This window comes from Mobula hypostoma, chromosome 2, assembly GCF_963921235.1.
Source record: "Mobula hypostoma chromosome 2, sMobHyp1.1, whole genome shotgun sequence".
In the NCBI taxonomy this organism is placed as follows: domain Eukaryota; kingdom Metazoa; phylum Chordata; class Chondrichthyes; order Myliobatiformes; family Myliobatidae; genus Mobula; species Mobula hypostoma.
The window spans coordinates 102838089-102864501 of record NC_086098.1 but is presented as its reverse complement, the minus strand read 5'-3'; the positions used below and the strand labels follow the sequence as shown (position 1 = coordinate 102864501).

Genomic DNA, 26413 nt, shown 5'->3' with positions numbered 1-26413 from the left:
CATAATAAAGTGCCTTGGAAATCTTCTACCTTTCATTTGTCATGGGCACTTCATGGCCAATGTTAGCCCTAATTCATTATTTAAGTACCTTCTCACTTTCTTTAAATTCCTCAAGGCCCTTTCCATTTTTATTTTGGTAGAACTTGAGTTTCTCTTGTTATCCAAGGTTCCCAAGCCTCCTTGTCTTTCATTCTTGCAGGAATACCCAAGATGGCCTTTTTTTTATAAGGCTCTCACATGTCACCCAACCTAGTTTCTCAGTTCCTTCTCCCAACTTAACACTTCCAATCAACAACTTATCCATAAGAAAACTTAAAATCATCTGGAAAGTTGCACAGAGAAATGGTAGGTGAGATTTATCCTAACAAGTGCAGAATGATGCATTTTGGAAGGTCAAACAAGGGTAGGACATTCATTATAAATGATAGGACCCTATGGAGTGTTGATGAACAGAGGGACCTTGGGTTACAGGTTTATAGATCCTATAATAGGGCAGCATAGGCAGATAAGGTGATGAAGAAGCAGATAGGATGCTTGCTTTCATTAGCTGTGGCTTATAATAGAGGACAGGGACATCATTTTACATCATTGATTAGGCCAGCTCTCCAGTATTGGACAATTTGATTGCAACATCGTAAAGAGGATCTGATTGTCCTGGAGAGGATTCCAGGCAGATTAACCAGAACGTTACTTGGATTGAACTAGTTCAGTTATAAAAGAAGAATGGACAGGCTTATTTATTTTTCATGGACTAGAAGTGTCCGAGGAACAACCTGACATAGATATATAAAATGATGAGGGGACAGATAGGGTAGATAGAAAAAACCTTTTACCCTTAGTGAGGATGTTTAAGATAAACCTTCAATCTCTCACCCTGTACCTACACAGTCTTATGATTCAAGGAGGATTTTTTTTTTAAACTTTTGAAATTGCTGGAATCTGGAATGCAATGCCTGAGCTAGTGATGGTAGCAGATACCTACACAACATTTAAGCAGCATCTAGGTAAGCATTTAAATTGCCAAGGCATAGAAGGCTAAAGACCAAATGCAGATAAATGATACTAGGGTAGGGCAAATACAAAACTTGTCATGGATATAGTGGGCCAAAGGGCTTATTTATGCAGTACAAATATGCATCTTAGTTTGATAATGTTACCTTTTGTCTTTTGAGGTTAAATTGTCCAATTGATCCTTCCACAAAATATCCTTTTCTTCCTTGTTAAAGAACAGCAACAGGATTTTTCTAAAACAAAAAAAAAAGCAATATTACCTTCTTGTTACTTGACTTTTCAATTGACTAAAGGCATTTGATTGAAATAATGGCAGTGTAGGCAGTTTGCAGTTTCCACATTGATTTAGGGGAAGGCACACCGGAAAACCGCAGTAAACAATGAAAACAAAAAAAGATCAGATACAGTAAAACACTGGAGGGATCCTTTGCTGTCTATGCATTTGTTTCTTGATAAATAAAAACTGTGTTTTCAAGACAACGGACTAACCTGCAATGGAGACCAATTGCTGAGACTATAAATGTAACCTTTGATCTAGGATAATGAAGTCTGTTTAATTTAATATTATGTCCAAAATATTCTCAGTAAATGACTATCAGTCTCAGATATTGGGATATGAATGATTGAAGGGTCTGGTCCCAATCATTAAAATAAAAAAAGCAAATGTCAGTTTTACAATTTAGTTCAACATCCCTTCTACCGATGCTCTGGAATTGGACCACCTGATTTTGCCAGTGCACTGCTCCAAAAGCATTTCCATGACAACCTCGATAGCATGGCAGCATAATGAACAAATACTAAAACAAACTGCAGAACCAAAATTGGCAAGGTTGTAAGGAAGCATTTTAGTGAACAAATTTTAAAGACAGACAAGGATGGGGTGGAATGAACAAGGTGAAAATAATGACAGGATGAGCATGCCATAAAGGGATAGAACACTATGGCACAAAAACATGCCCTTCAGCCAATCTAGTCCATGCTGAACCATTAAGCTATCTAGTCCCATCGACATGTTATCCTTTTATTCTGACAGGAACATACAAACTCTGTGCTGTCAAAATTTCACTGTTGAAGGCCTGCCACTTACCAAGCACACCGTTGCCAATAAACAACCTGTCCCTATCCACACTTGCCAGATCCTTTCTGATACCATCAAACTTGGCCTTTCTTCAATACAGAATCTCAACATGAGGACCAGACCTACATTTTCCCATAATTACCTTGAAATTATTAGCATTATAATCACTAAATGCAAAGTGCTCTCTCTTACACAAACTTCGGTCACCTGCTTCTCTCTTCCCTAATAGGAGATCTAGTATCTCACTCTCTCTAGTTGGCATTTCATGTACTGATTAAGGAAACTTACCTCAACATATTTGACAAAGTCTATCCCATCCAGCCCTTTTACAGTATGGAATTACCAGTCAAAATGTGGGAAATCAAGATCACCTTCTATCACAACCTTTTTTTTCGCAACAGTCTGCAATCTCTGTACAAATTTGCTCCTCCTAATCCCTCGAACTGTTGGATTATATTATATCTATAATATAATCCCATTAATGTGGTCATCCCTTTCTTATTCCTCAGTTCTACCGATAAAACCTGAATAGACAAGCTCTTCAGTCTCGGCACTCCCATGACATTCTCCCTGACTAGTAATGCATCCCTCCCCCTTTAATTCATCTTGCTCTATCATATCTAAAACAACAGAACCCTGCAAAATTGAGCTGTCAGCCCTACCCCTCCTGCAACCAAGTCTTACTAATGGCTATAATGTCATTCATCCTCATGCTGATCCATGCCCCAAGCTCATCCATTTTTCCTACAATACTTGCAGCACAGACCATTAGTCCCACCATGCTCAAGCTTTTGAATCCTGACTTTGTATACAAGATTAGCAACATTTTGCCATCCCTTGTATACAGATCCTAACTTCAATTATCCAAAATCTGAAGCCCTCTCTCCTGCACCATCTCCTTAGCCACATGTTAAACTGTATAATCTTACTATTTCTGTCCTCACTAGCAATCCTGAGATCACAATCCTGTACCTTAACTTAGCACCCAACTCCCTGAATGCACTTTGCAGGGCCTTGTTGGTACAAATGACATGGACCACGACCTCGGGCTGCTCTCCCTCCAATTTAAGGATGCTATGGACTTGATCCTCTACCAAAGCATCCCCTATCACTACAGCTCGCCTCTTATTCCCTCCCCCCACCTTCCCTTCTTAACCATAGACGCAGACTCAATGCTACAGACCTGACCACTATGACGTACCTCTGCTAGGGGATCCCCCAACAGTATCCAAATAGGTATACCTGTTGTTGAGGGGAACAGTCACAAGGGTACTCTGCACTGACTGCCTATCCCCTTTCTCCCTCCTGACCGTCATGCAGTTACTTGTGTCCTGCACCTTGGGTATAACTACCTCATTGTATGTCCTGTCTGTCAACCCCTCAGCCTCCCAAATGATCTGGAGTTCATTCAGTTCCAGCTCAACTCGAACACAGTCTGTTTAGGAGCTGCAACAGGATGTACTTCTTGCAGGTGTAGTTGTCAGGGACACTGAAGGTCTCCCTCCCTCCTCACATGTCACAAGAGGAGCACTTCACTATCCTGTCTGCCATCTCCACTAATAATGTGCAATAAGAAAGAAAAATAATGGGGGGGAGAAAAACTTACCTATGGTCTAGGCCTCTCGTAAAGCATCGATGATCTAAAGTAGTGATCACCAACCTTTTGAAGCCCAAGATCCCCTACCCATGGCCTTAGTGAAAGGCAAGATCGACCTACTAAATTGTTTAGTCACACGCATGTGCACCGGGCAGAAAAGACTGGAAGTAAAACCCCACAACCCGGAAACAACCTCTCTTTACAAACAGCTTTCTGTAGCGGAAGTATTGCTATATTACCATTACCTTAATTAGTATCACTTATTTTTATTATGCTCACATTACAACACCTTTAATTCTATGTTTCATTATTTAATTTTATTTCAACATGAAAAATAAATGAATAAAAATTGACTGTTGCACTCAGTGTGATGACTGGGGCTGAATACTTTCTGCTAGTTCCCTGAAATTTGGCTCATAACTACAGACAGCCAGTTTGAGACAGTTTGTGAGGTGTCTGTCAGTAAGACAGCTCTTGTACTTAGATTTCATAATTTTCATCTGTTGCAGCACAGCGCCCTCGCAAACCTCCTGCCAGACTGAATATTTGAATGGACAGTTTCCTTTGTTAGACTGAATGTTGAATCTGCCATGCTTTTCAGGTGTTTTGTATTGGTAAACGGTTACTGAGACACTAGTATAAGTTTCAGAGGTATGCAAGATAATGACACCACTGTTTTTTGTTTCCCAGTTATTTACATTTGGGGAATGTTGGAATTTAAAGGGGGAGAAGTGTTGTAATGTGAACATTATAAAGATAAGTTAATACAAAATAGGATGATAGTAATATAGCAATACTCCCGCAACACTGCTACGGAAAGCTGTTTGTAAAGCGAGGTTGCTTCCGGGTTGCAGGGTTTTACTTCCGGTCTTTTCTACCACGGTGCATGGTGGGGGAGCTACACACATGCGCACGGGGCAGAAAGAACGGAACAAAAACCCCACAACCCGGAAATAATCTCTCTCTACTTTCAGTAGCTGGAGTATTGCTATATTACCATTATCCTAATTAGTATTACATATTTTTATAATGCTCACATTACAACAGTATTTGTTTATTTATTTTTCATGTTTTTCAGGATCTATTGGGGAAGTCTCAAAGATCAACTGGTCGATCGCGATCAACCGGTTGGCGACCGCTAATCTAAAGCCTTAACTCTCCACTCTAACAGTGGCCCACTCACACAATGGCTGCTCTGCTAAAGCCAAACTTTTTAATTGGATCTTGCCAAGTTCCTAATTATGCACAATCCAAAGAATCCCCAGGAACTGTGGCGCACCACACGTGCCAACTGCTCCTGCTTGCTGCTTTTGAACTCTCTCTCCCTCTATGCATTCCAATGACTCCTTGGGAAACGTGGTTCGGGAACTGTAGTTGTTCCCGACAAACATAGTTGTTTGTCTTTTTATTCTTTAAACATTAAATTAGTAATTTGGATTTAAAACTACTTATCTACAATTCCAAAATAACTGGAACAGAGGGGACCATATGGTAGAAGTACCTGCTGAGCAGACAGATACCTGTAAATATTACTGCACAATAAGTTATGTGACTTTACCCTTGCTTAAAATATCTTTGAACTATATATTTTAATTGTAATATTTTTTCTTCAAGATTACATTAAAAAAAATTTAACCAATTATTTGCACAGGTAGCATGGATCATATTTCCTTTTGCCTCCTACTAAAAAGGTTATACTGGATTTCAGCTGCTCGTGATACAAGGCCAAAACTGCTGAACGAAACAGAAACCTGTTACACTGAAAAGTTATTACAATTTGACAAGTTTTAAGTCACACTGATTAAGCTCACCTGAAATACGAAATCTTCAAGGCAAAGCCTATAAGTTTAATCATTGGAGTGAACCCTGTACCAGCAGCCAAAAGGATAAGCTCAGTTATTCCATTAAGTTGAGTGCATTTGAAGTTGCCGCCTGGGCTACTCAAGGACACAGAATCACCTTTAGATAAAATAAAACAATTTAATGTTTTGAGAGAAGCAGTTGAAAATATTGCTAGAAGCTTTCAAACTAAAAGTTCTTTTCATTAACAGAAGGCCTGACAAGCTATTAAAATATGAAAGATACCTAATATAGGAATGTTAAAGACAGAATGGTGAAAAAGTTCAGCAGGCCAGGCACTATCTGTGGAGAGAGAAAGTTAATCTTCAGGTCCACGACCTTCCATCAGAATTGGACATGTCCCTCTCCCCTTTCAGCACTTCACAGGGACTGTTCCCCACATAATTTCCTGGTCCACTCCTCCATTCCCACCAACCACTCCCTTTCTTACAACATTTTCCCTTGCAACTGCAGACATTACCAAACTTGCCCTTTCACCTTTTCCCTACCAACCATCCAGGGAACCATACAACCTTTCCAGGTGAAGCAGCTATTCTTCCAGTCTGGTGTATTCCATTCCGTGTTCCCTTTGGAGAAACCAAACACAGCCTGGGTGATCGATTTGCAGAGCATGTGTGTTAACTCTGCAGGGACAAACTCCAGCTTCTCATTTCCTGCCACTTAATTCCTCACCCCACTCCCACTCCCTGGTCTGTAGCCTCCTGCACTGTCACAGTGAGGCACAATGCAAAGTCTGAAGCAGAGCACCTCGACTTCGGTCTGAGTACATTACAACCTTCTAAACTCAAAATTCTCTCCAAGGATTGTCAACTTATTGTGGTAGAGAGACACAAGAGTTCCTGATATACTGAGTGTGATACCGCCTGGAATTCAGCCTTGGCTCCAGGGTCAGCTGTAGTGTAAGGCCAAAGGGGTGGGTCCAGACAAACAACAATCCAACCAAGACCTCAACAGTGCAGCTGGTGGGAGATGATGCCACATCACAATGGCAGTACAAGCAAAAGGCAGCTGCCACTGTGAAGGGTCCCCAGTAGTCTTCTACGTCCCTGAACCCTGACCTGCCAAGGATCATGTGGTTGCTGCCTATGCATGAACCTCCCCACAGTCATATACAGGCACACTCCACTAAGGGAATCCACTCACATCCCCTCAGCAGAACATCATACTCAACTCAAGTGATTGTACTAGTACTACTAAATTCAATATTGAATTCTGCAACCTCGGGTAACATGCTGCCTTTGTCAGTTTCGGCCATCCAGCAAAGCAACTCAGCTCCCACCCACCGGATGTAGATGCCTGGCCTGGACATATCCTCCTGTAACTGTACATTCTTCATATAACCATATAACAATTACAGCACGGAAACAGGCCATCTCGGCTCTTCTAGTCCGTGCTGAACTCTATTCTATTCTATTCCTATTCCCACCGACCTGCACTCAGCCCATAACCCTCCATTCCTTTCCTGTCCATATATCTATCCAATTTAACTTTAAACGACAACATAGAACCTGCCTCAACCACTTCTGCTGGAAGCTCATTCCACAGAGCTACCACTCTCTGAGTAAAGAAGTTCCCCCTCATGTTACCCCTAAACTTTTGTCCTCTAATTCTCAACCCATGCCCTCTTGTTTGAATCTTCCCTACTCTCAATAGAAAAAGCCTATCCACGTCAACTCTATCAATCCTCCTCATAATATTAAATACCTCTATCACGTCCCCCCTCAATCTTCTACACTCCAAAGAATAAAGACCTAACTTGTTCAACCTTTCACTGTAACTTAGGAGATGAAACCCAGGCAACACTTTAGTAAACCTCCTCTGTACTCTCTTAATTTTATTGACATCCTTCCTATAATTCGGTGACCAGAGCTGTACACAATACTCCAGATTTGGCCTTACCAAAGCCTTATACAAATTCAACATTACATCCCAACTCCTATACTCAATGCTCTGATTAATAAAGGCCAGCAAACCAAAAGCTTTCTTCACCACCCTATCCACATGAGATTCCATCTTCAGGGAACTATGCACCATTATTCCTCGATCCCTCTGTTCTAAAACATTCTTTAATGCCCTACCATTTACCATGTATGTCCTATTTTGATTAGTTCTACCAAAATGTAGCACCTCACATTTTTCAGCATTAAACTCCATCTGCCATCTTTCAGCCCACTCTTCTAACTGTCCTAAATCTCTCTGCAAGTTTTGAAAACCTACCTCATCATCCACAACACCACCTATCTTAGTATCATGTGGATACTTTCTAATTCAATTTACCACCCTTATTCAGTCAATGTTCTCACTCTAACTGCTCCCAGTCAGTCACTGACCTGCTAGCTTTGTTTGGAGCTTGGTCACACTTGTTTTACACTTGAGACATTCCCCTACTCCACCTCCCGCAGTTTTACCAACTTGTTTTCTTTTCAGTTCTGATGAAGGGTCTCTGACCCAATGGCTGCTTCACATTGTTTCTTTTCCTACAGAGGTAGGATTACTTGCTGAATATTGCTAACAATTTCTGGCTTTGAATTTTAGATATACAATATCTATAATTGCCAAAGAAGTATAGAAAGAGCAAAAGAAAGGGGAGCAAAGAACAAAAAAAAGTCTGGGACAAGGGAAAAGGCTCAATTAAATATTTTAAATTTTCAATTCTCTGGCTTTTAATTGTTATTTTATTTAATCAGTATTTATGATAAATCATTTTTTGCATTTCACTGGTGATCCTTTATACACTAAGTTTTTGTTGTCATCTGTTTTCCTTTTATATTACCATGGTATTAATTTACTTACACACAGTGACATCTTCCAAAAACAATGTCAAGTTTTCTTTTACCCTTTCTTTAAAAAATGTTGATTACTGTTCCATACTACCCTGACCCCGATATTTTAAGCAGAAAAATTTCTCCTTTTTCTTTTAGTATCTTTTTATTGATTTAAAAAGAGCATATATACGAACAAGGAGAATTATCTCAATTATATATATCAATACATAAAGAAAGTGACATAAACATTATCAAAATCATGCATAGTATTAACCTGATAGAATGTATAATAAGGAAAAATAATTAATTCTCCTCTTATCATTTCATGAAGAGAAAAAAGACTTTTGAAATTTTTATGTGGGGAAAAAAAAACACTTCTATATAAACAAAAAAGAAAAAAAAGAGGACTGGGCAGTCCATCCTGAGAGTAAAACCAAGAAAAGAAAGACTTTCTGATCAAATCCAAAACTTCAGAAGAATAACTGGAAGAGAGTCAGTACAAAAATCAAATCATATGAGAATATTGAATAAAAAGTCGCTAGATTTCTTCAAATTTAAAGGATGTATCAAATGTCCAACTTCTTATTTTCTCTAAACTTAAACAGGACATGGAGGAAAGTCAATAAAAAACAGTAGGTGGATTAGGATCCTTCCATTTAAGTAAAATGGCTCTCCTAGCCAATAAAGTTGAAAAGGCGATCATCCGCTGAGCGGAAACAGGAATATATCCTACTTCCGATGGAATAATCCCAAAAATTGCTGTAAGTAAATTTGGTTTGTTACGTACCCCGTAACTGGGTTGCCAAACCAGCAGAAATGGATCACTCAGTTGGAGTCTGGATTACTAGAACTAAGAAAGTTTTATTAAAGAAACAAGCAACACAGTAGTCGAAAGGATAATAAATGCAACAGTTCAGCAATGATAAACACACATGTGCACAGAATTAAGATAACAGCATCAATCAAGCTCTATCGTTGTCTAGGGTAAATGACCAATTTCAAAGTGACACAAAGTTCAGTCCAATTTAGTTCAGTTTGCAGTAATCGTTGCCATGGCGATGGACAACGTGGGGGGAGGGAGAGAGAGAACGAGAATGACTGATCATTCAGAACGGCTTCCACTCACAGACCGGTGATATTGCTCACAAGCAGCTTTCGGGCGGGTCCTTTGTGATGTCACCTGAGGTCACCGACTGTGACCCCTCCTCCAGATGCGGTCGATCCTCTGCAGTGAACCCGGCACCCAAGCGAGGGTGGACACACACACCGGGTTCCCGCTGATCGTACCTTTTCACCCTGTGCGTTTATGGCCCGGTACTTCCCACCAACTCGTGAGAGGCGCACCGCTTCCAGGGTCTCGTTACCTCGAGTGTCATGTGTGTCCAGCCTTAGTGAACCTGTCCCTTTTTATCCCCCTGCAGGGGTATCGCCTGTCCATCACTTCAAACAGTTCAGGGTTCAAAGGGGGAGCCGATCTTGACAATACCCAGACTGATGGCTCCTTCATTAACATCTCCAAATGCTGCTCATTGTGTTCCTTATCTCTCCCTCCCCTGAGGACAGGTGGCAGACCAACTGCTGATGCCACTGGTGCTATCCCAGGCCAGCAAACATCTTAATTTATGTGTATTCTCGTCACAGGTTGTAAGTCCAGATCCAAGACTTTTAATAAAGTTTTAAAGACATCTTTCCAAAAATGTTCCACCTTTATGCAAGACCAAAACATATGAGTTAAAGTGGCCACCTCAATATTACATCTATCACAAATAGGATTGATATCGGGAAAAATACAGGCTAATTTATCCTTTGACATATGTGCCCGATGCACTACCTTGATCTGTATCAAGGAATTACAGGCACAAATAGATGAAGTATTTACCAAGTGAAAAATTTTACTCCATTAATTATCTGAAAGTAACTCTTGAAATTCCAATTCCCAAGCACCTTAAATTTTATCGTTAGATATAATTCGTAAATTCAATAACCATTTATAAATTGTAGCTATCGATCCTTTTTGAAATGCTTTAACCTGAAAAAGGGTATCTATCATATTAGGGGGATACTCCTCCCTTGGAGGGCCAGACACCCTGAGTCAATAGGCTGGTCCTGGACTTATTTCCTGGCATAATTGACATATTACTATTTAACTATTTATGGTTTATTACTATTTAATTATTTATGGTGCAACTGCAACGAAAACCAATTTCCTCCGGGATCAATAAAGTATGACTATGATTATAAGCAGAGGGGTAATTTGGAAGCAAAATATGTTTTTGAAAAAATCCTATTATAAATATCTAAAAAAAAGTGTGCATTAGATAAATCGTATTTATCCGCTAACTGAGTGAAAGACATTAAACAATCCCCTATGAACAAATCTGAAAAAGTTACTATTCCTTTGGTTTTCCAAATTAAAAAGGCCTGATCTAAAATTGATGGTTCAAAAAAAATAGTTAAGATGGATTTTACTAGAAAGAACAAAATCATTTAACTCAAAAAATCTGCGAAACTGAAATCAAATTCTTAATGTGTGTTTAATAATGGGATTGAGGTCTTGTCTACAAATCTTAGAGAGCAGAAAAGGAAGAGGAACTCCCAGTAAAGAGGCTAAAGAATAGCCCTTCACCGAGGTTTTTTTCCAAATCCACTCATAAAGGACAGTCATGTATGTCTGAATAATGAATCCAAAAGGTAATATATCGAATATTAATTGCCCAGTAGTACAACCTAAGATTTGGCAAAGCCATACCACTGTCCTTTTTTAATTTCTGCAATAAAGGTTTACTCAATCTAGGATTTTTATTATTCCAAATATAGGATGAGATTTTTTAACATAGAAAATAGGTGCAGGAGTAGGCCATTCGGCCCTTCGAGCCTGCACCGCCATTTATTATGATCATGGCTGATCATCCAACTCAGAACCCCGCCCCAGCCTTCCCTCCATACCCACTGACCCCCATAGCCACAAGGGCCATATCTAACTCCCTCTTAAATATAGCCAATGAACTGGCCTCAACAGTTTCCTGTGGCAGAGAATTCCACAGATTCACCACTCTCTGTGTGAAGAAGTTTTTCCTAATCTCGGTCCTAAAAGGCTTCCCCTCTATCCTCAAACTGTGACCCCTCGTTCTGGACTTCCCCAACATCGGGAACAATCTTCCTGCATCTAGCCTGTCCAATCCCTTCAGGATCTTATACGTTTCAATCAGATCCCCCCTCAATCTTCTAAATTCCAACGAGTACAAGCCCAATTCATCCAGTCTTTCTTCATATGAAAGTCCTGCCATCCCAGGAATCAGTCTGGTGAACCTTCTTTGTACTCCCTCTATGGCAAAGATGTCTTTCCTCAGATTAGGGGACCAAAACTGCACACAATACTCCAGGTGTGGTCTCACCAAGGCCTTGTACAACTGCAGTAGTACCTCCCTGCTCCTGTACTCGAATCCTCTCGCTATAAATGCCAGCATACCATTCGCCTTTTTCACTGCCTGCTGTACCTGCACGCCCACTTTCAATGACTGGTGTATAATGACACCCAGGTCTCGTTGCACCTCCCCCTTTCCTAATCGGCCACCATTCAGATAATAATCTGTTTTCCTATTTTTGCCACCAAAGTGGGTAACTTCACATTTATCCATTTTAGAGTCTATTCTATCAAAAAACAGTTTAGGAACAAAGGAAGCGGCTGCTTGAAATGTATGTAAGAACTTTGATAGAACTATCATTTTAATAGCATTAATTCGACCAATTAATGATAGCGTCACAGGAGACCATTTAGAAAGTACTTGTTGGGGGCGTCACGTGATGACGTGGGATTGAGACGTGTAAATTCAGCTCTCCCGCAACAAATCAGTAAAGTACCGTTTAAATAAAACAAAGTTGGTAAATATTTTTTGAAAACTATTTATAAACTTTGTAAGACTACTTTACGATATGCCTCCTAAACCGCAACAGAAGAAGTCTGCTGTTGCGAAGTAGCCGCGAGAAGGGAAGAAAAAAGGGCCTACTGCAACGATGGAGCCTCGGACTCAGGTTGGATCTCCTTCGGTAGAACAGGGAGAAATGGCGGTGGCAACGGTTGCTCAGAAGAAGACAACGGAATTGCGCATGCGCAAAGAAGAGTGCATGCGCAAATCGACACAACGCAAACTACAAGAACCGACACCCACTGCAATTGAAAATGACTCAGAGTCAGAACTGGATTCTGCAGAGAACACAGATGAAGAAGAGGAGGAAGAATTGGAAGCGAGTGGAAGTAAAGGAGATGATAGAGACATAAGAGAGGCTGTATTGCAATCAACGGCTGAATTAAGGAAAGTAAGAGAGGAGCTTAGAGATACGAAGAGATGCTATAATAAAGTTATGGAAAGACAGGACAAAATGGAAAAGAAGCTTCAGAAGATGGAAAGAGAAATGGGGCTTATGAATGATAGAGTGGAAAAAACAGAAAATGATTTGCTTGTCTGGAACTCGGAAAGAAACCGACTCTTGGAGAAAGTGGACATGTTGGAAAATTTCAGTAGACGTAATAAGATTAAAATTGTTGGTCTTACAGAAGGTATGGAAGGAGAAAAGCCAATAGAATTTTTTCAAAGATGGATCCCGGAGGTTTTGCAAATGGGAGAGGAGGCTCGATCAATTGAAATTGAGCGGGCACATAGAGCTCTAAGACCAAAACCAAAAGATGACCAATATCCACGATCGATTTTAATAAAATTCTTAAGATTTCAAGACAAGGAAAGGATTCTACAGGCAGCTGTTCGAACTGCCAAAGATAGAAAAGGGCCATTGATAATTAAAGGGAAAAGAGTTTTTTTCTACCCTGATATAAGTTACGAACTTTTGAAGAAAAGGAAGAAGTTTAATCCAGTGAAAAAAACCCTATGGGAGCATGGTTATCAATTTATACTGCGTTATCCTGCAACTTTGAAGATTTTTTTGTCTGGTGGAGAAAAAAGATTTTTTGATGACTACCAGAAAGCAGAGCAGTTTGTGCAAGATTCTCTGAATATTCACCAGATACAAGAACAAACTCAGGAGAGCGAGATAGATTGAAGATGAAGATTGGGTTTAAGAATGGATTTGTTGGATTTTTGAAGCTGGATGAATGTATAAATATAGTATTAATTATATGAGGGGGGTAAGAAAGGTTAATACTGGAGGAAATTAGCTGGGAATAATAATACTAATTTTGTCTATATATATATATATATATATATATAAAACTTTTTTTGTTACGGGGGAGCTGGAAGAAGCACTGATCGATTGCTACGTTAATCATGTGTGCAAGCGTGGCTTTTGCCGCGACCCGTAAAATGGAGGGGGGTAGTGTTGTGTATCTTTTCATTCACAACATTAGTGGGGGGGTATTTTGTTTTTTCTTTTTTTTTCTATTTTTTTTTCCTTTTTGCCTGGAAGGTTGGGGGGGGGGGGGATCACATAGCATCATGGTGAAGTTTAAAGAGATTCCCCAAGGAACTATGAGAGTTGAGAAGATAAGTAATGTTTTAGATTGGAGTAACTTTGTTAAGAATAATGACTAATTTATTGAATTTTTTGAGTTTTAATGTTAACGGGCTTAATGGACCTGTGAAAAGAAAAAGAATCTTAACATATATTAAAAAAATGAAGATAGATTTAGCTTTTTTACAGGAAACGCACCTAACAGAAACAGAACATCAGAAACTAAAGAGAGATTGGGTGGGTAATGTTGTTGCGGCCTCATTTAATTCAAAAGCGAGGGGAGTAGCAATTTTGATCAATAAAACGTTACCAATTAGAATACAAAATGTAATAACTGATTCTGCGGGGAGATATGTGATTATACATTGTCAACTTTTTTCTGAACTATGGACTTTTATGAATATTTATGCACCAAATGAAAATGATGCAAAATTCATACAAGAAACTTTTTTGAATTTGGCGGATGCACATGAAAAAATATTAATTGGAGGAGACTTTAATTTTTGCTTAGACCCAGTCTTAGATAGATCAACCAAGGCCGTTATAAAATCGAAGGTAGTAAATCTAACTTTATCATTGATGAAAGATTTAAATTTGATTGATATATGGAGAAGAATCAATCCTAAAGAAAGAGACCATTCGTTCTATTCCCATAGACATAAAACTTATTCAAGGATAGATTTTTTTCTATTATCAATGCATATTCAACACAGAGTCAAAAATATGGAATATAAAGCAAGAATATTATCAGATCATTCTCCTTTATTAATGACAATAATAATGGCTGATAAGGAAGAAGTGGCTTATAGATGGAGATTTAATTCAACATTATTAAAACGTCAAGATTTTTGTGATTTTATGAAAAAGGAGATTCAATTTTTTTTGGATACAAATTTTCATTCAGTGGAGGATAAATTTATATTATGGGATGCGATGAAAGCATATCTTAGGGGACAGATAATAAGTTATACGTCTAAAATTAAAGAATATATGGCAGAACTAGATCAATTGGAAAAAGAGATTACAAGAATAGAAAAAGAATCACAAAGATATATGTCAGAAGAAAAACAAAGACAACTTGTCAATAAGAAGTTACAATATAATACACTTCAGACATATAGAACGGAAAAAGCAATTATAAGATCTAAACAAAGGTATTATGAGTTAGGTGAGAGAGCACATAAAATTCTTGCCTGGCAGTTGATAACAGAACAAGTTTCCAAAACAATAAATGCAATTAGAACAAGGGCAAATAAAATATCTTATAAACCTCTTGAAATAAATGAAACCTTTAAAAATTTTTATTCTGAATTATATCAATCAGAATCCCAAAACGATGTTAATGAGATAGAAAGGTTTTTATCACAAGTTTCTCTTCCAAAATTGAATTTGGAAGAACAGAGGGGATTAGATATGCCTTTTAAATTAAAAGAAGTTGAAGAAGCTTTAGGAGCACTTCAAAGTAATAAATCTCCAGGAGAAGATGGTTTTCCACCTGAATTTTATAAAAAATTTAAAGATTTATTATTTCCTCTTTTTATGGAACTAATACGTCAAGCAGAAAAAATACATAAACTTCCAGAATCTTCTTCAACAGTGATTGTAATAGTATTGCCAAAAAAGGACAGAGATCCTATGAAACCAACATCATACAGGCCTATTTCTTTATTGAATACGGATTATAAAATAATAGCAAAAATTTTATCAAATAGATTATCTAAATATTTACCAAAATTAATACATATGGATCAAACAGGATTTATTAAAAATAGACAACTGGCAGATAATGTAACTCGGCTACTCAGTATAATTCATTTGGCACAAAAAAGGGGATGAGAAGAGTATAGTAGTAGCTTTGGATGCAGAAAAAGCATTTGATAGATTAGAATGGGATTTTTTATTTAAAGTATTAGAAAAATATGGGTTAGGAACATCTTTTATAAATTGGATTAAAACTTTAAATTCTAACCCTAAAGCTAAAGTAGTGACAAACTCTCAAATTTCAACACCATTGCAGCTAAAAAGGTCAACTAGACAAGGTTGCCCACTATCACCTGCTCTATTTGTATTGGCGATAGAGCCATTAGCAGAACTAATTAGATTGGATCCAGATATTATGGGTTTTAGAGTTAACCAAGAGGAATATAAAATTAATCTTTTTGCCGATGATGTTTTGATCTATTTAACAAACCCACAACATTCGTTACATAAATTATCTTCTAGATTGGATGAATATGGGAAGGTATCAGGTTACAAAATAAATTGGGATAAAAGTGAAATTTTATCTCTTACTAAAGGAGACTATAGTCAATGTCGATTAGTAACCCAATTTAGATGGCCGGTAAATGGTATAAAGTATTTAGGTATAAGACTTGATAGTGATGTAAAGAATTTATATAAATTTAATTATTTACCACTATTGAAAAAAATTCAAGAAGATCTTGACAAATGGATGATACTACCAATAACATTAGTAGGTAGAGTCAATGTTGTAAAAATGAATATATTTCCGAGATTACAGTATTTGTTTCAAACATTACCAATACAATTGCCACAGAAATTTTTTCAAGAGTTAAATAAATCTGTGAGAAAATTTCTTTGGAAAGGTAAAATGTCAAGAATATCATTGGAAAAACTGACATGTAAATTTAGGTTAGAAGGGTTACAACTTCCAAACTTTAAAAATTACTATGAAGCAAATCAACTTAGATTTACTGCATCTTTTTTCGATGATCAAAAACCAGCATGGATTAAAATAGAACTAGACAAGATAGGAGAAAATAAACCTGAAGATTTTATATATAAATGGGAATCTAAATGGATACGGGAAAAGAAAGGATCTCCTATATTAACACACTTGATTGATCTATGGAATAAGATAAATGTTGATAAGGAAACACAGAAATCTCTATTAGCAAGGAGACCTTTGTTCCAAAACAGACTTATTCCTTTTACAATGGACAATCAACTTTTATATAATTGGTACCAAAAAGGGATTAAGTTTATAGGAGATTGTTTTGAGCGAGGTATATTGATGTCATTTGAACAATTAAAGGATAAATATAAAATATCTAATAATACTTTCTTTTGTTACTTTCAGTTAAGGGCTTACTTAATAGGTAAGCTGGGTCAAACAATGTTTTTGCCAAAAGCTAATGAAATTGAAATTTTAATTCAAAAAGGGAAAATTAAAAAATTTATTTCTTGTATGTATAATTTGCTTCGAGAACAGACAATTAAACAAGGAACCCATAAGTCAAAGCAAAAATGGGAAACCCATCTGAATATTAATATTGATGAAGTAAATTGGTCAAGACTTTGTCTGGACAGTACGGCAAACACAATAAATGTTCAACTTAATTAGTGCAATATAATTATTTACACCAATTATATATTACACCACAAAAAATAAATAGTTTAAATTCAAATCTATCTGATAAATGTTTTCGGTGTAATCAAGAAATCGGTACTTTTTTACATTCTACTTGGTCTTGTTTTAAAATTCAACCCTTTTGGATAAATTTAAGAGTCTTATTGGAACAAATTACTGGAATTTAACTTCCACATAACCCTGTATTATTTCTATTAGGTGATATTGAAGGGATAAAACCGAAACTTAAATTGAATAAATATCAGAAAGAATTTATAAAAATTGCATTGGCAGTAGCTAAGAAGACTATAGCAGTTACTTGGAAATCTGATTCGTATTTAAGTATGGATCGTTGGAATAATGAAATGGCTAGTTCTATTCCACTTGAAAAAATTACTTATAATTTAAGAGATAATTATGTAACATTCTTGAATATTTGGCGCCCTTATTTACAAAAGATAGGATGTCATATTTAAGTGCTCCGACAAAGAATTTGGTTACTTGGGGAAAGTAACGAATAATTATACCAAATTTATTTTGAATCCCATGGAGCATATGGAAACCTTCCAACACCCAGGCGGCTCTTGTTTTTTCTCTCTTTCTTTCTTTTAGGTAGGACTATATATATGGGGGGGGGAGGGTTAAGGGGAGGGTGGGGTGGGTAGATTTTATCTTTTCATGTATTCCTTTTGAAAATTTAATAAAAATTATATAAAAAAAAAGTACTTGTTGCGTATAATCAACTAATGGGAGAAAATTATATTTTTTACAGGTCCTTAAAATTTTTAGTAATTTTAATACCATAGTAAAGTGATCTTTAGCAATACTAAAAGGTACTTGAACTTATTGATCCAAGTGATCATTAACAGGAAATAACTCACTTTTGTGTAAATTTAATTTATATCCAGAAAAACTACCGAATTCAAAAAATATGGATAACATAGAAGGAATAGATTTCTTAGAATCTGAAATATCGACTAACAAGTAAAGACCAATTTCTTTTCTAAAATTCTTTCTAAGATCTTGGCTAATTGGCTTGAGAATATTTTACCTAAAGTTATTTCTAATGTTCAAACTGGATTTATTAAGTATAGATATTCATATTTTAATATTCAAAGATTATTGAACATCATTTACTCCTCTCCATCCAAAGAACCTAAATGTGTTGTTTCCTTTGATGCAGAGAATGCCTTTGATAGGATGGAGTGGTCTTATTTATTTGAGATCTGAGAAAGATTTAATTTTGGTCCAGGTTTCATTTCCTGGATCAAATTGATCTATCAAGCTCCTATGGCTGCGGTTATAATTAACAATCAAAAATCTCCTTATTTTAGACTATAGAGAGGTGCCTGGCAGAACCTTCACTTCAGAACCTCTTGCTATTGCTCTTTGGGATTCCAATAATGTTCAGGAGAGGGGATAAAGTGCATAAGGTTTCGTTGTATGCAGACTACTTGTTAGTCTATATTTCAGATCCTAAGAAAAATTTCTGCTGAACTACTTCATATTTCACCTGATCACTTTTTAAAAAATTTTAAATACAGTGGACTTTGGTTAATTGGGACACGTTGGGACCAGTACATTTTGTCCCAATTAGCTGAAGTTTCACGGAAATGGTTAAAAAGGTATAAAAAGACAGATTACAATTTAACTGAAAAACAATTTATGTACTGAAATACAGAAGAACGTAGAGCACTACCTAGACCTCTACAGTACTATAAAACTGTATTAACTTGTAAAAGCTATCAGAAGAATTCATCCATTGTATGCTGCTGTGTTAACATACAATCAACAAAATCAGTCAAGGCACCAAGCGCAGATAATGGACTGTTTTCATACAATGCTTTTGACAGTTGCATCCTCCACATCCTCATTTTCATTGTAATATGCAAGACCATTGTTGATACCTTCAAATTCCCCATAATTCCTAACTTGTTGAAGTAGTGAAATCATTTCAAAGGTTTCAAAGGTACATTTAGTGTCAGAGAAATGTATACAATATACAGCCTGAACTTCTTTTTCTTCGCAACCATCCACAAAAATAGGAGTGCCCCAAAGAATGAATGACAGTTAAATGTTAGAACCCCAAGGCTCCTCCCCCCTCCCATACATAAGCAACAGTAAAGCGACGACACCCTCCCCCACCAGCGAAAAAGCATCTGCACCTTCCTCCGAGCACTTGAGTACAGCTGTTTCACTTTCAGCTGTTTTCTGGTATCTAAGCCTGAATGGTTGAAACCGCAGTAAGCAAAACAGTTCCGAATTGTCTTGCACATTTCTCACCAACTAACAGTGACAAAAATCACTGCTTTTTGAACACAAACATATGCAACTGATGCTATTTAAAAACTGTTCGCTCTAAGTATGGTGTAGTGTTAAAAAGCCACACACATACATGCGTACGCTAGTAGAAATATTTTGGCAACTGTCTCTGGTCCCAATTATATAGTTTCCCAAATAAACAAAGGGAATTGTGGCAACATACATCAAAGTTGCTGGTGAATGCAGCAGGCCAGGCAGTATCTCTAGGAAGAGGTACAGTTGACATTTCGGGCCGAGGTCCTTTGTCAGGACTAACTGAAGGAAGAGCTAGTAAGAGATTTGAGAGGGGGAGGAGGAGGGGGAGATCCAAAATGATAGGAGAAGACAGGAGGGAGAGGGATGGAGCCAAGACCTGGACAGGTGATTGGCAAAAGGGATATGAGAGGATCATGGGACAGGAGGCCTAGGGAGAAGGAAAAGTGGGGGGGGGGGAACCCAGAGGATGGGCAAGGGGTATAGTGACAGGGACAGAGGGAGAAAAAGGAGAGAGAGAGAGAAATACGGTGTAAATAAATAACGGATGGGGTACGAGGGGGAGGTGGGACATTAGCAGAAGTTAGAGAAGTCAGTGTACATACCATCAGGTTGGAGGCTACCCAGACGGAATATAAGGTGTTGTTCCTCCAACCTGAGTGTGGCTTCATCTTTACAGTAGAGGAAGCCGTGGATAGACATATCAGAATGGGAATGGGATGTGGAATTAGAATGTGTGGCCACTGGGAGATCCTGCTTTCTCTGGTGGACAGAGCGTAGGTGTTCAGCAAAACGATCTCCCAGTCTGCGTCGGGTCTCGCCAATATATAGAAGGCCACATCGGGAGCACCAGACGCAGTATATCACCCCAGCCGACTCACAGGTGAAGTGTCATGTGTGTTGCTTGAATTTCCAGCATCTGCAGAATTCCTCGTGTTTAAGCAATAGCAAGCCCTTAACAAAGACCATGATCTGCCGTACAACAAATACTAAACATTCACTCAACAACTTGACATACCACAGGCTCTCTCTCTCTCTCATTAATAAAGGGGAAAAAGTGTCCCCTTTCACAGTGAGAGGTGAGACATAAGAGATGCTGCCTGGCCTGCTGCGTTCACTAGCAACTTTGATGTGTGTTGCTATTGCTTGTTTGGTGGGGGGAGGGTACTGATGCTTTTTTTTTGCTGAAGTGGTGGAGGGGGAGGGTCGTTGCTTTGCTACAGCTTGTGTGTGGGGGGAGTAGTGGGACTTTGAGGTTCTAATGCTTTTACTGTCACTCATTCTTCTGTTTTCATGGATGTCTGCGAAGAACAAGAATTTCAGGATGTATATTGTACACATTTCTCAGATATTAAATGAAACTATTGAACACGCAACATGTGCTGGCAGCTCGTTCCACACTCTCATGACCCACTGACTGAAACTTTCCCCTCATGTTCCTCTTAAATTTTACACATTTAACCCATGACCTCTGGTTGTAGGTCCACCGAACTCAGTAGAAAAAGCCTGCTGGCAATTACCCTACCTATACCCCTTATAATTTTGTATACCTCTATCAAATCTCCTTTTAGTCTTCCAAGTTCCAAGAAATAAAGTCCCAACCTATTCGATCTTTCCTTATCACTCAGATCCTCCAGTTCCGGCAACATCCCTGTAAATTTTCTTTGTACTCTTTCAATGTTATTTACATCTTTCTTGTAGTTGACCAAAACTGTACACAACACTCCTAGTTAGATCTCACCAATGTCAACAAAACATCCCATCTCCTGTACTCAATACTTCGATTTACGAAAGCTAATGTGCCAAAACCTTTGTTTACGACCCTGTCTACCTGTGATGCTACTTTCACTGAATTACAGACCTGTATTCCCAGATCCTTTTGCTCTACCGCATTCCTCAGTTCACTGTGTAAGACCTATGCCGGTTGGTCCTACTGAAGTGCAACACCTTGCATTTGTCTGCATTAAATTCCACCCACAATTTTTCCATCTGGTCCAGATCCTGCTGCAAACCATGATAGCTTTGGTTACTGTCCACTACACCCCCAACCTTGGTGCTGTCTGAAAATGTGCTGATCCAGTTAACCACATTATCATTCAGATCATTGATATAAATCCCAAACAATAACGGACCCAGCACAGATTCCTGCAGCACTCCAGTAGTCACAAGCCTCCAGTCAGTGAGGCAACTATCTATTACCACTCTTTGGTTTTGCTCGTTAAGCCAATGTTTAATCAATTTACTACCTCATCTTGAATGCCAACTGACTGAACCTTCTTGACCAACCGCCCATGGAAGATCTTGTCAACGGCCTTGCTAAGGTCCATATAGGCAACATCCACTGCCTTGCCTTCATCAACTTTCCTGGTAATTTCCTCAAAAAACACTAAGATAGGTTCGACACTCCCTACCATGCATAAAGCATGTTGACTATCCCTAATCAGTCAGTCCTTGTCTATCCATATACTTATATACCAGGTCCCTTAAAAAACCTTACAATAACTTTCCCACTACTGATGTCAGACACACCAGTCTATAACTTACTGGTTTATTTTGAGAGCCTAATGGAACAACATGGGCTATCCTGCAATCCTCTGGTACCTCACGTGTTTCTAAGGATGATATTTAAATATCGCTGCTAGGGCCCCAACAATTTCTGCACTTGCCTCCCGCGGAGAACGAAGGAACACCTTGTCAGGCCCTGAGAATTTATCTAATGCAATTGTGATCACTAGGTGCAAAGTTCCCCTACACCTGCCACGTCTCAATCCCTAATAGCAGATCAAATACCACACACTCTCATTGGGACTTCTACGATCTGATTAAGGAAACATGTCTGAACACACTTGATGAACTCTATCCCATCTCGTCCTTTTACAATATGCAAATCCCATGGCCTGCCAGTATCTGCGGTGATTTCACCATCAACCCAATATGGAAATTAGAGCAATACCCTCTGCCCAGAATATCATGGCAAACCTTTCAGGAGGGAAACACTTCAGCAAAGTGCGCTTAGTACACATACACACGTGTATACACATACACACGTACGTACACACACACTCACACACACACTTTGCTTACAGAATTCACTACAGGTTATATGTAAAAATACATGAATGGCATATGTCATCACACCTCAGTAAAAGTAAAAAACAGTACATATTTATACTGAGTCTCGTGTCTTGCTTTTAATTAGTTTTGCAGTTTCAAAACATAACTGCTATCCCACTATCTTTGTGCAATAGTGAATTTTCAGCACTAATCTTTATTAATCCATATTTCAGTTATTCACCCTACCTCACAATATCAGCTACATAATAATTGATTTGCTTTTTTGTTCTGAATTATTAGGTAGATCTAATTACTTTCCAAATGAGCATTAGGTAAGCTACCAAAATGTCCCAGTTTGATATTTCTTTGAAGTAATGGGGATGGGTAATTGTAATGAAGGTGACATGGGTCTGGGTATTGGATTACACTGATTGAAAACTTTATTCAAAGTGGTCTAGTGACTTGGTAATAATCGTTTTCAGGATATTTGCTACCTGGACCACAACAAACTAACAGCTTTCTGAACAACTAATATTTTTATTTTTAAAATGCTACATGCTTTTGCCAAGTCTCAATATGTTCCACATTCTGGACCTTGTTGATTGTATTCTGAGATGGACAATATGGATGAACAGGAGAATACAGATGAGATGGCTTTAAAAAGTACCCTGATTTCTACATTGAGTTTTCATTTTTCCCTGTGTTTTGTGATAAATTTGCAGATTTCTAGTTTAAGGTTGATTTCACTTTAAATCTTCTCAAATAGCCAATGGCCCAATTTATAGCCAAAAAGCAGTACACCCTGAAGAAAAATATGATTGTACTTCAAATGTGGCCAGATTACTCTATTTCAAATAACTGGCTAAACTATACCCAGTGGTGGTAAATTCTTTGCTAGCTATTCCAGATTGACAGGGCATGGGTAAGTAAACTTGCCAAAGGGTTAATTAGAGCGCATAATATTCAGAACAGCCAATTTGTAGCCAGAGTAACATCTAATAGCCATAATGAATTCTAAAGCATGTGCATGTATTTTAAACTGTAACTGCGATTACTTGGATAGCATTTAGCTGAAAAATGCAATGAAAAACAGTTTCTCATTTTTAGTGCTTATTTAGAAGGTTAGCAAATTCACTATCAAATAAAAACTCAACATAAAACAGACAACATTAACAGAATTTAATGCAAAATACAAGCAGTAATGAGAACTGCTTAATTTAGACATTGATTGTTATTGCATCTTTGCTTGTTCTGAGAAGTTACAAAGACACTTAATGTCAGGACGATCACTATACCCCAAAACATTAATACGTTATGACTGATGAATATAGCTTCAAAGCATTTAATATGTTAGGTTCCCTACCACAGGGACAGAATTATACAGTATTTCTAATAATACGCTAAGACTATCCAATGAAATTTCTAGCTCGAAATCATAATATGAAGAGCCTACCCACCCCCCCCCCCCCACCCCGACCAGAAGTTGTGGATTGACTAAGAGATTTGAAAGCTGCTGAGAGCTAGATCAGTGACATTCAGGACTGGGTGACCCAGGAAAGTACAAGAGGTCCAGGTATAACCTGGGGAAGGTTATCTCACATATGAAGTGACAATTCTTGAATCAAAAAAGCTTGAATCAAAGAAGGATGCTCAACAACCGTGACAGGGTTTGAAAGTCATCACTTCCTATAACGCACAACCAAGCAACATAAATAACAAGAAGCTTTTTCTCCCAGATGAGCTCAATGACTTTTATGCTGAATATTTTCAATTGCCCAAAAAAACATGGAAGCACCTTCATAAATGCCCACAGCCCCCAAATACGGTGTGATCTCAGTCTCTGAGGATGACTTCAGAGCATCCTCAAGGAGGGATGAATCCACTGAAAGCATCCATCCCAAACAACATACCTGGCCGAGTACCGAAGACCTGTGCTAATCAACTGACTGCAGTGTTTATGGACACTGTTAAATTCTTGCTTTGGCAGACTAAAGTACTCACCTACTTCAAATGGGCTTCAATAATACCATTGCTCGAGAAGAATATGGTAACCTCTCTCAATAATTATCCTCCAGGAGCATTTATACCCACTGTGATGCAAGGCTTCAAGAGGTTGGCCATGAAGCACATCAACTCCTGCCTAAGGAGTGACCTGGATCTACCCCAATTTGCCTAAAGTCACTAGCGATGCTCTCTAACACTTGACCAATGAAGATGCACACGTAAGGATGCTCTTCACTGGCAACTCAGCATTCAATACCATCATCCTCTCAAACTCAAAACCCATCACTAAGCTCCAAGACCTGGGCCTCAATATTACCTGTGCAACTGGCTCCTCTATTTCCTTACTGCCATACCCCAGTCTATATTGCTAGAGTTGCTAGTGCGCATGTGCCAGTTGTGCATGCAGCCTAGTACAGCCGTTCCGATCTATTCTTACTTTCTTCATCTTACTTTTTAATTTACGTTATTTTTTGTAATTTTTTTTCTCATGGTGACACGTCGAAGCTGCACCCTCTCTAACATGCTGGTAGAGAGAGTTTCATTTGGGTTTTCTTTAGCGCCGGAAATGGTTACATCCCGACGTGCGGGACAGAAGCAAGGTCGCATTGTGTATTCCACGGACCAGCAAATACCGGCCAGTTTAGCGAGCAGAGCGGCAGACACCCCTGCTGAAATCCGGAGGAAAACACACAGTGGATGCAGAGGGGGATCACAAAGCCGAGGAAAGAGGACCAGGTCAAGACAACAGAGACTTTTGGAGAAGAGGAGTTCGGTAGGTAATACCGTTCCGGCTGACCGGAAGTGCACTGAGAGCGGTAAGCGTAAAGGAGTTGGGTGCTTACTGATCTGGTTAACAACAGATGGTGCAATCCAGGGCATATTACGATCGAGGAACGTGTTTGCAGACTGGATATTGAACATTTTACTGTTGGACTTCGGCCACATTCCACCGTGATACAACACTTGGCGGCACGGGAGGTCGTTTCTGCCTGTGGCCATCGAACGTGCAGCTCCTCCCATGGAGGGTCAGACACCCTGAGCCAATAGACTGGTCCTGGACTTAATTTCCATCTGGCATAGTTTGCATTTTGTTGTTTGATTGTTGGGGGTTTTTGTATTGCTATATTTAAGCTCTATTCTTGGTTGGTGCAGCTGTAACGAAACCAAATTTCCCTCCGGATTAATAAAGTATATCTATCTATCTATCTATATGGACTGGCCATCATCTTCTCAAAACTTATCATTAGCATAGTGCACAAAACGGCTGTGCATGTGGCCCCTACTTTATAGTTACGATTGTGTGGCTATTAAGTACAATTCCAATGCTGTATTTCAATTTGCTGACTACGTCACTGTTATTGCCAAATCAAAGGTGGTGGCGAGTAGGCATATAGTAGGGAGACTGAAAATCTGGTTGACTGGTACCAAACAACAACTTTTACTCGAAGGTAGTAAAACCAAAGAGCTAATTATCAACTACAGGAGGAGAAACTGGAAGTCCATGAGCCAGTCCTCATTAAGGGATCAGAGGTGGAGAGGGTCAGTAACTTCAAATTCCTTGGCATAATCATATCAGAGGATCTGTCCTGGGACCAACATGTACAGTAAGTGATATCACAAAGAAGGCATGACAGCAACTCTACTTCCTTACAAGTTTGCATAGGTTTGGCATGTTACTGAAAACTTTGACAAACATCTAAAGATGCACAGTGGAGAGTATCCGAGCTGAATGCATAATAACCAGGTGTGGAAATACTAATGCCCAGGAATGGAAAAGACTATACAAAATAGTGGATACAGCCCAGTCCATCACAGACAAAGACCTCCCCACCATTTAGAACATTCACAAGCGACATCCATGATCAAGGAACCCACCATCTAGGCCATGCTCTCTTCTCTCTACCATCATCAAGCAG

The 26413-nt window shown here is 38.6% G+C and overlaps 1 protein-coding gene across 1 annotated transcript in view; it reads right to left on the bottom strand.

Annotated features, from left to right (window-relative positions):
- LOC134342322 (cytochrome b5 reductase 4) overlaps window positions 1-26413 on the bottom strand; it is a 150192-nt gene that overhangs the window by 43118 nt on the left and 80661 nt on the right. The window contains 2 exon segments of the mRNA XM_063040309.1: window positions 1158-1244; window positions 5498-5645. Of these exon segments, the coding sequence (XP_062896379.1) occupies window positions 1158-1244; window positions 5498-5645 (235 nt within the window).